The sequence below is a fragment of the Rhinopithecus roxellana genome, chromosome 14, assembly GCF_007565055.1.
Source record: "Rhinopithecus roxellana isolate Shanxi Qingling chromosome 14, ASM756505v1, whole genome shotgun sequence".
Taxonomy (NCBI): Eukaryota; Metazoa; Chordata; class Mammalia; order Primates; family Cercopithecidae; genus Rhinopithecus; species Rhinopithecus roxellana.
The window spans coordinates 31,330,570-31,343,264 of NC_044562.1; the positions used below are offsets into that span (position 1 = coordinate 31,330,570).

The 12,695-nt window shown below is 54.0% G+C and overlaps 2 protein-coding genes across 5 annotated transcripts in view; one reads left to right on the forward strand and one right to left on the reverse strand.

Annotated features, from left to right (window-relative positions):
* The window catches only part of LOC115893257, a 29,073-nt gene extending 26,138 nt beyond the window's left edge, over nt 1–2,935 (reverse strand). Inside the window, exon 1 of the mRNA XM_030916798.1 lies at nt 2,879–2,935. Coding sequence (XP_030772658.1) covers nt 2,879–2,935 — 57 coding nt within the window. The remainder of the gene's footprint in view (nt 1–2,878) is intronic.
* Nucleotides 1–12,695, forward strand: part of TMBIM1 (transmembrane BAX inhibitor motif containing 1) — a 30,821-nt gene that overhangs the window by 15,162 nt on the left and 2,964 nt on the right. For 2 of the 4 annotated variants that reach the window (XM_030916051.1, XM_030916050.1), the window contains 8 exons: nt 7,627–7,874; nt 9,692–9,792; nt 10,456–10,520; nt 10,723–10,776; nt 11,249–11,299; nt 11,839–11,878; nt 12,143–12,180; nt 12,360–12,447. In XM_030916051.1, the coding sequence (XP_030771911.1) occupies nt 7,673–7,874; nt 9,692–9,792; nt 10,456–10,520; nt 10,723–10,776; nt 11,249–11,299; nt 11,839–11,878; nt 12,143–12,180; nt 12,360–12,447 (639 nt within the window). In that variant the 5' untranslated portion in view covers nt 7,627–7,672. Of the gene's footprint in view, nt 1–3,890; nt 4,067–5,673; nt 5,772–7,626; nt 7,875–9,691; nt 9,793–10,455; nt 10,521–10,722; nt 10,777–11,248; nt 11,300–11,838; nt 11,879–12,142; nt 12,181–12,359; nt 12,448–12,695 lie in introns of all 4 variants that reach the window. The other 2 variants (XM_030916053.1, XM_030916052.1) reach the window with 2 other exon arrangements.

Sequence of the window (12,695 nt, forward strand, 5' to 3'; positions counted from 1 at the left end):
CTTCTGCTTCTGAAGGTGTCCTCTCAAACGGTTGCACATCAGTAGTGACCCCCCAGTGTAGGTTCTTGGGGAGCCATGCCATTCTGCCCAGAAGCCTTCTGTTAGGCTATTCATTTGGAATCAGAAACTGGCAGAGTAGACTTTGATCTTTCAGGTTTTTTTTTTTTTTTTTCTGTCGCCCAGGCTGGAGTGCAGTGGCGTGGTATTGGCTCACTGCAACCTACGTCTCCCATGTCCCAGGTTCAAGCGATTCTCCTGCCTCAGCCTCCCGAGAAGCTGGGATTACAGGCACGTGCCACCATGCCCGGCTAATTTTTGTATTTTTAGCAGAGATGACGTTTCACCATGTTGGCCAGGCTGGTCTCGAACACCTGACCTCAAGTGATCCACCTGGCTTGGCCTCCCAAAGTGCTGGGATTACAGGCATGAGCCACTATGCCCGGCCATTCTTTCAGTTGAGGGGAATTGTCTTACTGATGTTAAAAGTCGGTCTAGAGATGTGGCTCTCACAGTGGAGTCAGTCCCAAAGCCAGGATAAGAACTTGGGTCCCTGCCTCCTAGCCCAGGACCCAGGCTTCAGATCAACTTTCTGCAGGGGAAAGAAATAATGGTAGCAACAACAGCTTGCTCAGCTCCTTTCTATCTATTGTTTTGATCTTTGCTGCTTGGCCCCCACCCTGGGTGCTGCCTATTCATGCAGGTGCCTGCTACAGGTGCCTCAGGGGCTTCTACTCCTGCCTGATATAAAAGCAAAGAGGCTGAATTTTAAATCAGGCATGAGATCTGGGCTTAAACTCATCTCTGCTGTTTGCCTGCTCTGGGACCCGAGATCTCTTTTTCTCTGAATTTCAGTTTTCTCATCTATAGAGTGGGATGGGGGTAAGAATACCTTACAGCACTGTTGCAAGGATCAGATGTGCCTTAGTTATTATAGGTTGAATATCCCTTATCTAAAATGGGACCATTTTGACAATTTCCTTCCCTCCCTTTTCCTTTACCCACCCCAACTCCCTTCCACCCCCAAGAAAACACTTTACTCTCCGACTCCAGCATATAGGCACGATACCCATGGGGGCAGACATCTACAGTGGCAGAAGCACATGGATTTTGGATTTTTTCAGATTTGGGGCTATGTATATTATACTTACTAGTTGAGCATCCCTAATCTGAAAATCTGAAATGAGAAGTGCTCCAGTGAGCATTCCTTTGAGTGTCATCTTGGTGCTCAAAAAGTTTCAGATTGTGGAGCATTTTGGATTTTGGAAATGAGGGATATTCAACCTGGACTTCCTTAGTTGTGTAGTAAGTACTGGAAGTGGTTCAACTACTCTAAGTGGTTCCCTTCCTTCCCTAGCTATTTTATTTATTTAGTTTTTGAGACGGAGTCTCGCTGTGTTGCCCAGGCTGGAGTGCAGTGGCGCCATCTTGGCTCACTGCAAGCTCCGCCTCCCGAGTTCACTCCATTCTCCTGCCTCAGCCTCCCGAGTAGCTGGGACTACAGGCGCCCGCCACCACACCCAGCTAAGTTTTTGTAATTTTTAGTAGAGACGGGGTTTCACCGTGTTAGCCAGGATGGTCTTGATCTCCTGACCTCGTGATCCACCCGCCTTGGCCTCCCAAAGTGCTGGGATTACAGGCGTGAGCCACCGTGCCTGGCCCCTTCCCTAGTTCTTTATTGGGGTTAGTTATCAGTCTCGTTTTTCTGTCTCTTTCCCCTCCTAATCTTGAAGTTCAATGAAAAGACAGGAGATGATGAAACAAAGAAGGAGGTGAACAAGGACTGCGCTCACAAGTATTTCAGCATCAGCTTGCTAATGTCTTCTTCTTCCCTTATCTGTACTCCCAGGCCATCCTGACTTGGGTGGGGTAACCTGAGATTACCACTCTGATCACAGGATTCTACTCCAGACAAAGGTGGCGGAGCTGCAGTGCCTGGGTCCTCTCGTGATCCCCAGGACAGCCCCTCCCTCCTGGTAGCTTGGAGCCACCCCTCAGTCTCCATGGGTTCAGACAGAGGCCACCCTGGCTAGAGAGGGGGCTGGGAGGGGTGGCCTCGAGTTGGGGGCCAGAAGTCGAGGGCTGGCAGTCTTTTTTTTTTTTTTTTGAGACAGAGTTTCACTCTTGTTGCCCAGGCTGGAGTGCAATGGAGTGTTCTTGGCTCACTGCAACCTCTGCCTCTCCGGTTCAAGCGATTCCCCTGCCTCAGCCTCCATAGTAGCTGGGACTTCAGGTGTGCGCTACCACGCCAAGCTAATTTTTTGTATTTTGTAGTAGAGATGGGGTTTGACCATGTTAGCCATGATGGTCTTGATCTCCTGACCTTGTGATCCACCTGCCTCGGCCTCCCAAAGTGCTGGGATTACAGGCGTGAGCCACTGCGCCCGGCCTGGTCTTAACTGTTTCTGAGCTGAGAGGTCACTAGAGAACTGAGAGAATGGTAGCTTGTTCTGGCTCCTCCTTGGGAGAGGGTTTGTGGTGGTGTCTGTCACTCAGAGTGGGTGGGGCTGGGAAGGGACGTTCCAAACCCATGACCAAGAGGGCTGTTCTGGGGTGGAGCAGGAACTTTCTTGGCTCTGGGGTTTCCTTGTCTGTCAAATGACCAGGTGAGATCCAGAGTCTAAGCCAGCTCTGATATTTTAGTGTTTAGATCCCTGTGGCTTCATCCTCTTAATCCCAAAGTTCAGGCTGATGGAAGGATATTCAGTTGATTCTGGGCCCCCTTGGTGCAGAATCAGGCCTGGTGAGTTGCCCAAACGTGCTCCTGGGTATATCTTTTTACTCATCTGCTCTCATGGCTATGAGGTCAGCTGTGCCCTGGGGTAGGAGGATAAAGTGTTTTCTTGTGGGGGCAGATAAAGGAAAAGGGAGGGGAACAAACCGTCAGATCTGGGCTGTGCTCCTGCGCCTGCTGGGTGGGGTTTCCTGAGATGCGCATGCTGAGCTATTCTTTCCACTCTGGGCATCCGTCCCTGGCAGGCAGGAGGGCAGGCTGCCTGGACCAGTCAGCTGCTCCTTTCCATCCCTCCGTCCAGTACACACACTTTCCTCTTGCTGTAACCCCAGTAGCTCAGGCCTCCTCTGCAGATTCCGGAGGCTTAACCCTTCAGATACCCCCAGGAGAGCCCCAGCCGGGGCCTCAGTAGGCCAACAGCAGGATTACCACACTGAGAGGACTCCAGGGGAGGATGTGCTTCCATCTCTGCATCTGAAAACCGTGACACCCAGCAAGTCCTGCTGTCTGAGCTCACCCACTTGTGCCGCTGCTGTGGTAGAAAGCAGGGGCTCTGGTTCCTTCCTAATGGGGGACTGCGGCCCTGAGAGAGGAGCAAACTTAGATCTGTAATGGGCAAGGATAGGGCACAGTCTGAATGCCTTGATACCAGGCATTGTGAGGCAAGGAAGAATGTTCTAATGATTCGAGCTGTCTGCAGCCAAGGGGCTTGCTCCATGTTGCTGGAGTTGCTTCAAGCAGAAGGTGGGCCAGACGCGGTGGCTCACGCCTGTAATCCCAGCACTTTGGGAGGTTTCGGTGGGTGGCTAACTTGAGGCCAAGAGTTTGCCAGCCTGGCCAACATGGTGAAATCCTGTTTCTACCAAAAAAACAAAAACAAGCAGAAGGTGAATGCCTACTGTATTTTGGGAAAATTCAGGCTTCCAGTGGGAACCTTAAAATTCCTTTTTAGCCCCTGCAGACTGTGAGCCCCTCTAGTAGCTGCTGGCAGAACCCAGAAGATCTGATTCCTAGTCTTTGGGTATCATCCTCACTCTCGGTCAATCTCGTGATCTCTCTCCCCTTCTCCCTCCTTCCCTTCCCCTCCATTCTCCGTCTCCACCCTTAGACATAGCTACGAAAGTAAACACTGACCCTTTCCCCCTTTGCTGCTACCTAGGCAGATGCCAGCCCCACACCTCATCCCTAGCGGAGGCCTCGATGATGTGGAAGTGCCCAGGGCCCTTATGGAGGCTGGGCAGGAGCCCAAGAGAAGGCTCTAAGGCTGCTAAACGTGGCAGCCCTGGGCCCCGGAGGCTCTTGCCAGTCTGACAGTGTTCTTGGCACTGCTCAGAGGTGAGTGTGGCTGAGTTTAGCAACTCCCCTGGCTAGCATTAATGCTGGGGTTTCCTCTCCTGTGCCCAGGTCTCTTTATGCAGACAGCTAGGATGTCGTCCTGTCCCCAGGACCAGCTCGGTAACCAAGGACAGGTCCCTGTGCTATGGCTGTCTAGTTAGTAAAGTGAGGGGTTGGCTGGCCTTGGGTGAGTTTCTTTTCAGCTCTGACCTTTATGTATCTCCACGCCTGGGCCACCCTCTTCACCCGGGGCCGTTGGCCAGGGTGTTAGCCCCGTGGTGATGTGGAGGGCCTGAGTAGTTTGGCTTTCAGTTGCGTCAGCCTCCTGTTGTCATGAGAGGGTTTTAGATGGAAGCTATGGCAGAAGTGATGAGAAGTTGGCTAGACAGGGTGTTTTCAGGTGAGGGATTAAGAGCAGGAGCTTGGGAGTCAGTCTTGGGGCTCATTTTGACTTCATCACACTTTAGCTTGGTTATCCTGGCCAAGTGATTTAATTCTTCTGTGCCTCGATCTCTTCACTTGTAAATGGGAATAATAATAACAGTATTAACTTGCTGGACTGTTGTAAGGGTTTAATGAAAATAACCAACCTTTATCCCCGTTGATCAGGGGTCGGGTTTCATTCTAAGCACTCTATGTGTATTTTCTTTTTTCTTTTCTTCGAGATGGAGTCTCGCTCTGTCACCCAGGCTGGAGTGCAGTGGCGCGATCTTGGCTCACTGCAACCTCCACCTTCCAGGTTGAAGCGATTCTTCTGCCTCAGCCTCCCAAGTAACTGGGATTCTAGGCACCTGCTGCCATCCCCAGCTAATTTTTATATTTTTAGTAGAGATGGGGTTTCACCATTTGGCCAGGCTGGTCTCGAACTCCTGAGCTCAGGTGATCCACCTGCCTCGGCCTCTCAGAGTGTTGAGATTACAGGCGTGAGCCACTGTGCCAGGCCTGCTATGTGTATTTTCTCACTTAATTTTTATAGCAACCCCGTGGAGGGTACTATTACTAGTGTGAGACCCATTTTCCAGGTGAAGAAACTGAGGCATAGTGAGTTGAAGTGGTCATGGCAATTTCTGGTGTGGATGGGCTGGTGGCTGAGGTGCCCGGAGGACTGGCCTGGAAACTGCTGTGTGCAGGCAGGCCTACTAGCACATGCTTTTGAAACCAAAAGCTTGAAAGGGAGGGGCAAGGGAGGCAAGAGTGAGGCTCTGAGTCAGCACCCTCTGAGCTGCACCAGAATCTTGGAGTCCTGGCGGCCCATGCAAGGCTGACCCTTCTCTCTGAGTCACCTTTCACACGGTGGCTGCCACAGCCCCTTGGTCTGGAAAGTTACCTGTTTGCCCTGCTTGGCTCAGAGGAGGGAGCAGGGGCAGCTCTCTGGCCAAGCAAAGGTCAGGCCCTGCAGAGCCGAGTTCCCAGGATCATAGTCTATTGTTAGAGGAGGCAGTGGGCTTAGAGGTCGTGTGGCCCCCACCTTATTTCACAGTGGTGCACCCTGAGGAGGTACTGGGACACGTCATGGTGACATCATGGTTGGGGTTTCTGCCCACAGAGCCTTTCCGGCCAGTGCCTTTTTTTTTTTTTTTGAGATGGAGTCTTGCTGTGTTGCCCAGGCTGGAGTACAGTGGCGTGATCTCAGCTCACCACAACCTCTGCCTCCCGGGTTCAAGTGATTCTCTTGCCTCAGCCTCCTGAGTAACTGGGACTACAGGTACACGCCACCATGCGTGGCTAATTTTTGCATTTTTAGTAGAGCACTGTTTCACTATGTTGACCAGGCTGGTCTCGAACTCCTGACCTCATGATCTGCCCACTTCAGCCTTCCAAAGTGCTGGGATTACAGGCGTGAGCCACTGCACCAGGCCAGCTTTGTATTTCTGACCTGATATTCTTGCCCTGGTTCTATCCCAGCCCCTCTGGGGAGATGGAGAACAGCTTTCCTCAAAATAACCCACTTAGAGACCTGGACTTTTGTTCAATTCCCCCTCCTCAACCCTCCCTGCCACTTTCCCCTCTCTGAATTATCCCAGTGGTCATAAGAGAAGAGTTAAGACAGTCCTTTATCTGATCCCTGAACTGTGCAGTGTGCCCTAAAAAGAGACGCTGGTCTCTCTTGCTTCCAGCAGAGCCTCTGAGAGCCTCTGGTGTCTGCTGATTTGCATCTGGGGGTGTCCTCCTTGGGGATCCTAAAGCCCCTGTAGATGCTCTAGAAGAGGTGGTGGCCCTGTCAAGCCCAGACTGCCAGGGCTTGTCCTTACTGGGGATGCAGGGGCCCTCTAGGGGCCTCCTTAGCTCTTCCTAAGCCTGCATCTCTGCTACCTCAGAGGGGACCACCAGGCCCAGAGGACAGTAACTGGCAGAGGAGGCATAAGAGCACCGCATAACATAAAGGACCTGGACCCAGGATCTGGAAGGCCTCCGTCCTGTTTATGCCACTGACCTGCGAGTTCTGGGGTCCTAGGGGAATCACTTCCCTGTTCAGGGCCTGCATTCTCTCATCTGAAGTGAGCATTTGGAGCTTATGGCCTTGAGGTCCTTTCCAACTCCAGTTTGGGGTTCCCTCCCCCTGGTTCCTTGGCCCTCCCCTGGCTGTGGGACTCTTCCTGCTGCAGGGAAGGCATTCCCTTGACCTTGTGGCCTGATTCCTCAGCTCTTTCTCCTCCCTGCTAGCACTGCACCTGGAAAACAGGCGGAACTCACAGAGAGCCTGGGATTCAGAACATCTGTCTCCCCCTCCGGGGGGGGGGGTGGCCGAGGGGCCCTGCACTCACTCACTCCTCCCTAGCAAGGCCAGAGAGCAGCCGTGGTTGCAGGCTGCCGCATGCCTTTCTGACACGCCACTGCTGTTATTTGAAGGAACCAGAAAGTCCTGTGCTCAGGCTGGCCCTTTGGCACAGCCTCCCTGCCCCCAGCCCCTGTACTACCCACCTCTGCTTCTCAGGCTTCCTGACTGAGCCTGCCACTGGTCCCCGGGTCCCTGGATCCTTTCCCCCTTGGGACCTGGCAGCTCTGGCGCTAGGGCTAGCTTGTTTTCCTCCACTTCTCCCCCTGGCTCTCAACTTTGAGCCTTGGCTCCAACCCAGCTCTGGCTTCCAGGCCTGGCATCCCCGTGGCAGCTGTGGCAGGGGCAGAGCTGACCCTTTCAGAGGGTCCCAGCTGGACCTGTGAGTTGCCGGGAGGCTGTGCCTGGGCCATCTGGCTTCTTCGCTGGTTCTGCCATTAAGCCACCAACACTGGAAGGTTTTCTTAAATGAGAACAGGGAGTTCCCAGGCTCCCTGGTTCCCTGTCTCCTCAGCGAATCCTTCCTCCTGCTTTCCTATGGCTGGGGAGCTGCACAGTGAGAGGCCCGTAGACAAAAAGCAGGTGCAGAGGCAGGAGGGACAGGAGCCCAGCTGGTGGGGAGGCGGCCTGTGGACAGCAAATGACACGCTGCCCTCTAAGGAGAAAATAGGAGGTGTTCCTCTCCACAGAGGCAACCTGGATAAGGCTGGAAGTGGGTGGGGCCACGAGGCTGAGCGAGCTGGGCCTGGGTATTCACGATTGCTTTTCTCCTCTTCCATTTCAGGTCCCAGCAGCTGGGGTTCCCCTTCCCCTTCAGCCTGTGAACAGCCATGTCCAACCCCAGCGCCCCACCCCCATATGAGGACCGCAACCCCCTATACCCAGGCCCTCCGCCCCCTGGGGGCTATGGGCAGCCATCCGTCCTGCCGGGAGGGTATCCTGCCTACCCTGGCTACCCGCAGCCTGGCTACGGTCACCCTGCTGGCTACCCACAGCCCATGCCCCCCATCCACCCGATGCCCATGAACTACGGTGAGTCCTGGAAGGGCAGATGGAGGGTGGGTGGGAGGGACAGCACTTGGAGCAGATGAGGCCACCACCTCCTGCCCCCTTTCTCTTCTGGTTCCCTTTAAGTCGCTTTTCTCATCTTCTCTGTTGAGATCTCTCCCTCTGTTTCTCGTCTTTGTTACCCTCCACTTTTTCTCTCAGCAACTGGCCCCCAGCCACTTGCTGACCCCTTTGTTCAAGGAGACCCACGAGGCATGTCCCAGAACAAGTACACACCACAGGAGAACGGGGCTGGGTCAAGTCATGACTCCTGAGGGGTTACCTCAGGGCACCGGCTCTGTTTCCCAACAAGCTGCTGCCACCTCCCAGACCTGATGACTTCCTTAGGAACTCCTTTGGGAACCTGAACCACTTTCTTCATCCTTTAAAGTGAAATCTGACTTTTGCAAAAGACATTTGGAGCCAAGTTTGGTAAATATCATGGCAGGGACATGCTGTGTTTGGTCAGAAATGAGGTGGGGCTGGGCGCAGTGGCTCACGCCTGTAATCCCAGCACTTTGGGAGGCTGAGGTGAGCGGATCACCTGAGGTCAGGAGTTCGAGACCAGCCAGGCCAGCATGACAAAACCCCATCTCTACTAAAAATACAAAAACTTAGCTGAGTGTGGTGGTGTGCACCTGTAATCCCAGCTACTTTAACTGAGTGTGGTGGTGTGCACCTGTAATCCCAGCTACTTGGGAGGCTGAGGCAGCAGAATCGCTTGAACCCAGGAGGTGGAGGTTGCGGTGAGCCAGGATCGCACCACTGCACTTCAGTCTGAGCAACAGAGCGAGACTCTGTCTCAAAAAAAAAAAAAAAAAAAAAAAAAAAAAAAAAAAAAAAAAGACGGCCGGGTGCAGTAGCTCACGCCTGTAATCTCAACACTTTGGGAGGCTGAGGTGGGCAGATCACGAGTTCAAGACCAGCCTGGCCAACATGGTGAAACCCTGTTTCTACCAAAAATACAAAAAATTAGCCGGGTGTGGTGGCACATGCCTGTAATCCCAGCTACTCGGGAGGCTGAGACATAAGAATCGCTTGAACCCGGGAGGCAGAGGTTGCAGTGAGCCGAGATCATGCCATTGCACTCCAGTTTGAGCAACAAGACCAAAACTCCGTCTCAAAAAAAAAAGGAAATGAGTTGAAGTTAGAGTGCAGTGAGTCTTCCTGGGTGGCTCAAGTGTGGATTTTAAAAGTAGTTCCCAAAGAGGCATTCAGGCATCCAGGGAACGTTTGCAGCCCTGCAGCGTCTCTGAACCCCAGAGGGCTGTCAGCCAGCTCTCACCTGGACATGTGCGCTGGTGCAGATCTGCACATGGGTCTTGGATAGTCACGCATACCCTCTGCACACCTGCCTCTGTGAGGCTGATGCAGATCCCCATCTTCAGCTCTATCCCTGCTCTTGCACAAACTGCACTCTGCTGCCTTCCTTTTCTCCGACCCTCTGTCCCTGTCCCCTGTTCTGCCCTGGCTGGCTGCCCCAGTGGATGCCCGCACATGCTCCTGCCTGGCTTCCTCACTACATTATGACCCCGCAGTGAACCCCTAGTGGCGTGGGCTGGGCACACAGAAACCCTCCACAGATGGATGCGAGGAACATTTCCCACCTAAACCCTCTCGTGACAGGCCAGCTCTGGGTCACTCTGAGGGTGTCTAGAGGACCCCAGCTTGGGAGAAGAGTTCCTATTATAACACTTGTCTTTTGGCTGGAGATACCTAAGACTTTGAGAGTGTCAGGGAGGCTTTGGGATTGAGTCCACATATCTCAGGTCCCCAGCTGGTCAAGTGTCATCTGTCCCTAGGCCCAGGCCATGGCTATGATGGGGAGGAGAGAGCGGTGAGTGATAGCTTCGGGCCTGGAGAGTGGGATGACCGGAAAGTGCGACACACTTTTATCCGAAAGGTAAGATACGCGCTGGGAGGTGGGTGTACCTGGGGCCCTTCAGGCTGTGGGAATGGGGAGTGGGTAGGCCACAGTAGCCCCACGGCACCAATTCCATGAAATACACTGGCTGCCTGTCTCTCTAGCCTTGTCTGCTTCTCAGAGGGGCACCTGGCTTCTCTAACTGCAGGGTTCCCCCTGTGTTTGCACCTCTCTTCTTGACCATGTTTTGGGAGGACACATTCAGTCTGGGAGAATCTCCTAGGTGGGTTCTGCCACAGTGCCTGCCTTCCCCAGACATCTTTCTCCCCTTAGACTATAGGCAGCTTGGAGCCAGAAATGATCCTACTCGCTTGTAACCCACGCTTTCCATCTCATAGCTGCACAGAACGTGCAGAGTGAGCTGCTGGGAGTGCAGAGGCCATACTGGTAGAGCATGGTGGCCAGGCAGGGCAAGTCAGTAGTCACCGAGGCTGGTGTTGGACAGGAGGGAGATTGCAGGGAGCATGGGAGGGGGGCTGAGGACACATAGCCTCTGAGCCAGGCATCTCACTGGGGTCGCCTCTGGGCCAGGCTGCAGCTAGGAAGGGTTCTTGAGTGGGAGGAAAGGATTGGGGGCTGGCAGCTTCCTGGGGGAGGCCAGGGGTGCCAGATGGTGACCCATGCCTGGCCGTCTGTATCCAGGTTTACTCCATCATCTCTGTGCAGCTGCTCATCACCGTGGCCATCATCGCTATCTTCACCTTTGTGTAAGTCTCTAGGCCTTGCCACCCCACCCACTCCTGCCGCCCTGGGGGTTCAGGGTCACCTGCTGGGAGTGTGGGGGGTGGTGGGCCCTGCTCTCAGGGTGACCATGGGCAATTAGAGAAGGTGGAGCCAGGGCTGCCTGGCAGGCCTGGGTGGGGCAGACAAGCCTCAGGGTGACTCCTCCTGTCCTCCCCTGTCCCACAGGGAACCTGTCAGCGCCTTTGTGAGGAGAAATGTGGCTGTCTACTACGTGTCCTAGTGAGTGTGTGCTCCTCTGTGGTCGGGCAGGGAGGCAGGGGTTGCAGTTTCTGTTTCTAGGTGACCAGCTTTGCTCAGGGCAGGATCAAAATACTTTTTGGGAGGGCCCCCAAGTTGGTGCCGATTTCCCATGCCAGAGGGTGTGGGTGTGCGTGCCCAGATGATTAACAGACTGCCAGAAGTCAAGAGAGCAAGAGTGGGACCTGCTGGTGGTAGCGTGCACGCTGTGCTGCAGCCCCCATGTCCTCAGCCCGTCAACTGCAGCCTCCCCAGACCTCCTTCCTGGCCAGAGCCTGGTGCTTCAGAGCATCTTAATGACCCTGGCTGAGGGTAATCTTGTTCTTGCTTCCTGTTGTGTTGCTTTCCCTCAGACTTCCAGACAGCTGTTTGGGCCCCGACTCACTGGCCTGGTGTGTGCTGCCAGATGGGGCAGGTTTGGGCCTGAACTGCTTCCCCATCTCTTTCTCCCCAGTGCTGTCTTCATCGTCACCTACCTGATCCTTGCCTGCTGCCAGGGACCCAGGTGAGTCCCAGAGACGTAGAGAGTGAGAGGGGTGACAGGGGTTGGGGTGGGGGCCGAGTATTTTGGAAAGAAAAATGATTCCTTTATAGCAGCTGAATGGAAACTTACAAGAAATGAGGAGGAGGAGGATGGCAGCTACTGTTCAGGTGTATACAAAGGACTGTGTGTGTGCAGGAGCTAACTAGCTGTCACTCTAATAGCAACCCTGCAAGACAGGTAGCATTTTAACCAGTTAACAGATAGGAAGAACCTGAGGCTCAAAGAGGCCGAGTAACTTTCTCCACATCACACAGGCAGTCAGTGTAAGAGCTGCAAACCAGTCCAGGTGTTTCTGGCACCACAGCACAGGTCTGTCCCACTGGACTATGTTGTCCCTGCGTAGAATACCTGAACAGGTGCCAAAGGCCATGCCAGCCTCCCTCCTTGGAGTCACGGCTTAATCCTCCAGGCACAGGAGCCAAGCACTTCCTTCTGCTGCAGGAACCTCTGACACCTGAGGGGCCCCGAGTCATTTAATCAGGGCTTCTGTTTCCCTTCAGACGCCGTTTCCCATGGAACATCATCTTGCTGACCCTTTTTGTAAGTCTAGAAGGGTGGCGGGAGGGTGTGGAGATGCTGAGAGGGAGGCTGGTCCCAGGGAAGGGATGGGGACACACTGCAGAATGATGTCCTGGCTGTCTCCCCCACCTTATCTGGGCCGCCTGTTCTGATCTCCTCTGTGGCTGCCTCTTTCCAACTTGGTGGCGTTCCCCAGCTCTGGCAGAGGCCACCATGGCCACTCCCCCAGTGCCCTGCCTGCCTTCCTTTTTAAGCGTTTCATTCTTGTTTCTCTCCTTCCCTCAGACTTTTGCCATGGGCTTCATGACAGGTACCATTTCCAGGTACATTGAGGGATAAAGCACCACTCCTGGAAAGTGTGTATTGTGGGGAGTGGGGTGTTCCTGGGCCGGCAGCCAGATGCATGGGTGGATTCTGGGCAAGTGCCCTCTGGAAGTGGTGATTTTGAAGTCATTCATATGTGGATTAATGCCTGTTGTCTCTAACTCCTGCTTCTCCCCAGTATGTACCAAACCAAAGCCGTCATCATTGCAATGATCATCACTGCGGTGGTATCCATTTCAGTCACCATCTTCTGCTTTCAGACCAAGGTGAGGGCATGGAGGGCCCTTCCCTGGTGCCCCCGACTCCCCTTTCTTATCAGGCCTGGCCCTTGAGCAGGCCTGGGCAGGCCCGGACCCCTGTACACCAGGGATGTTCCTAGAGACCTGATCCCCTTCTCCTCATCTGCACCTACAAAACTGTGTCCTGTTTCTGTCCTTAGAATGTTGTGGGCACTCCCATGTCCCCTAGGAGGCAGCACTGGGACTTCCTGGCAGGACTAGTCTGGCTGGACTGG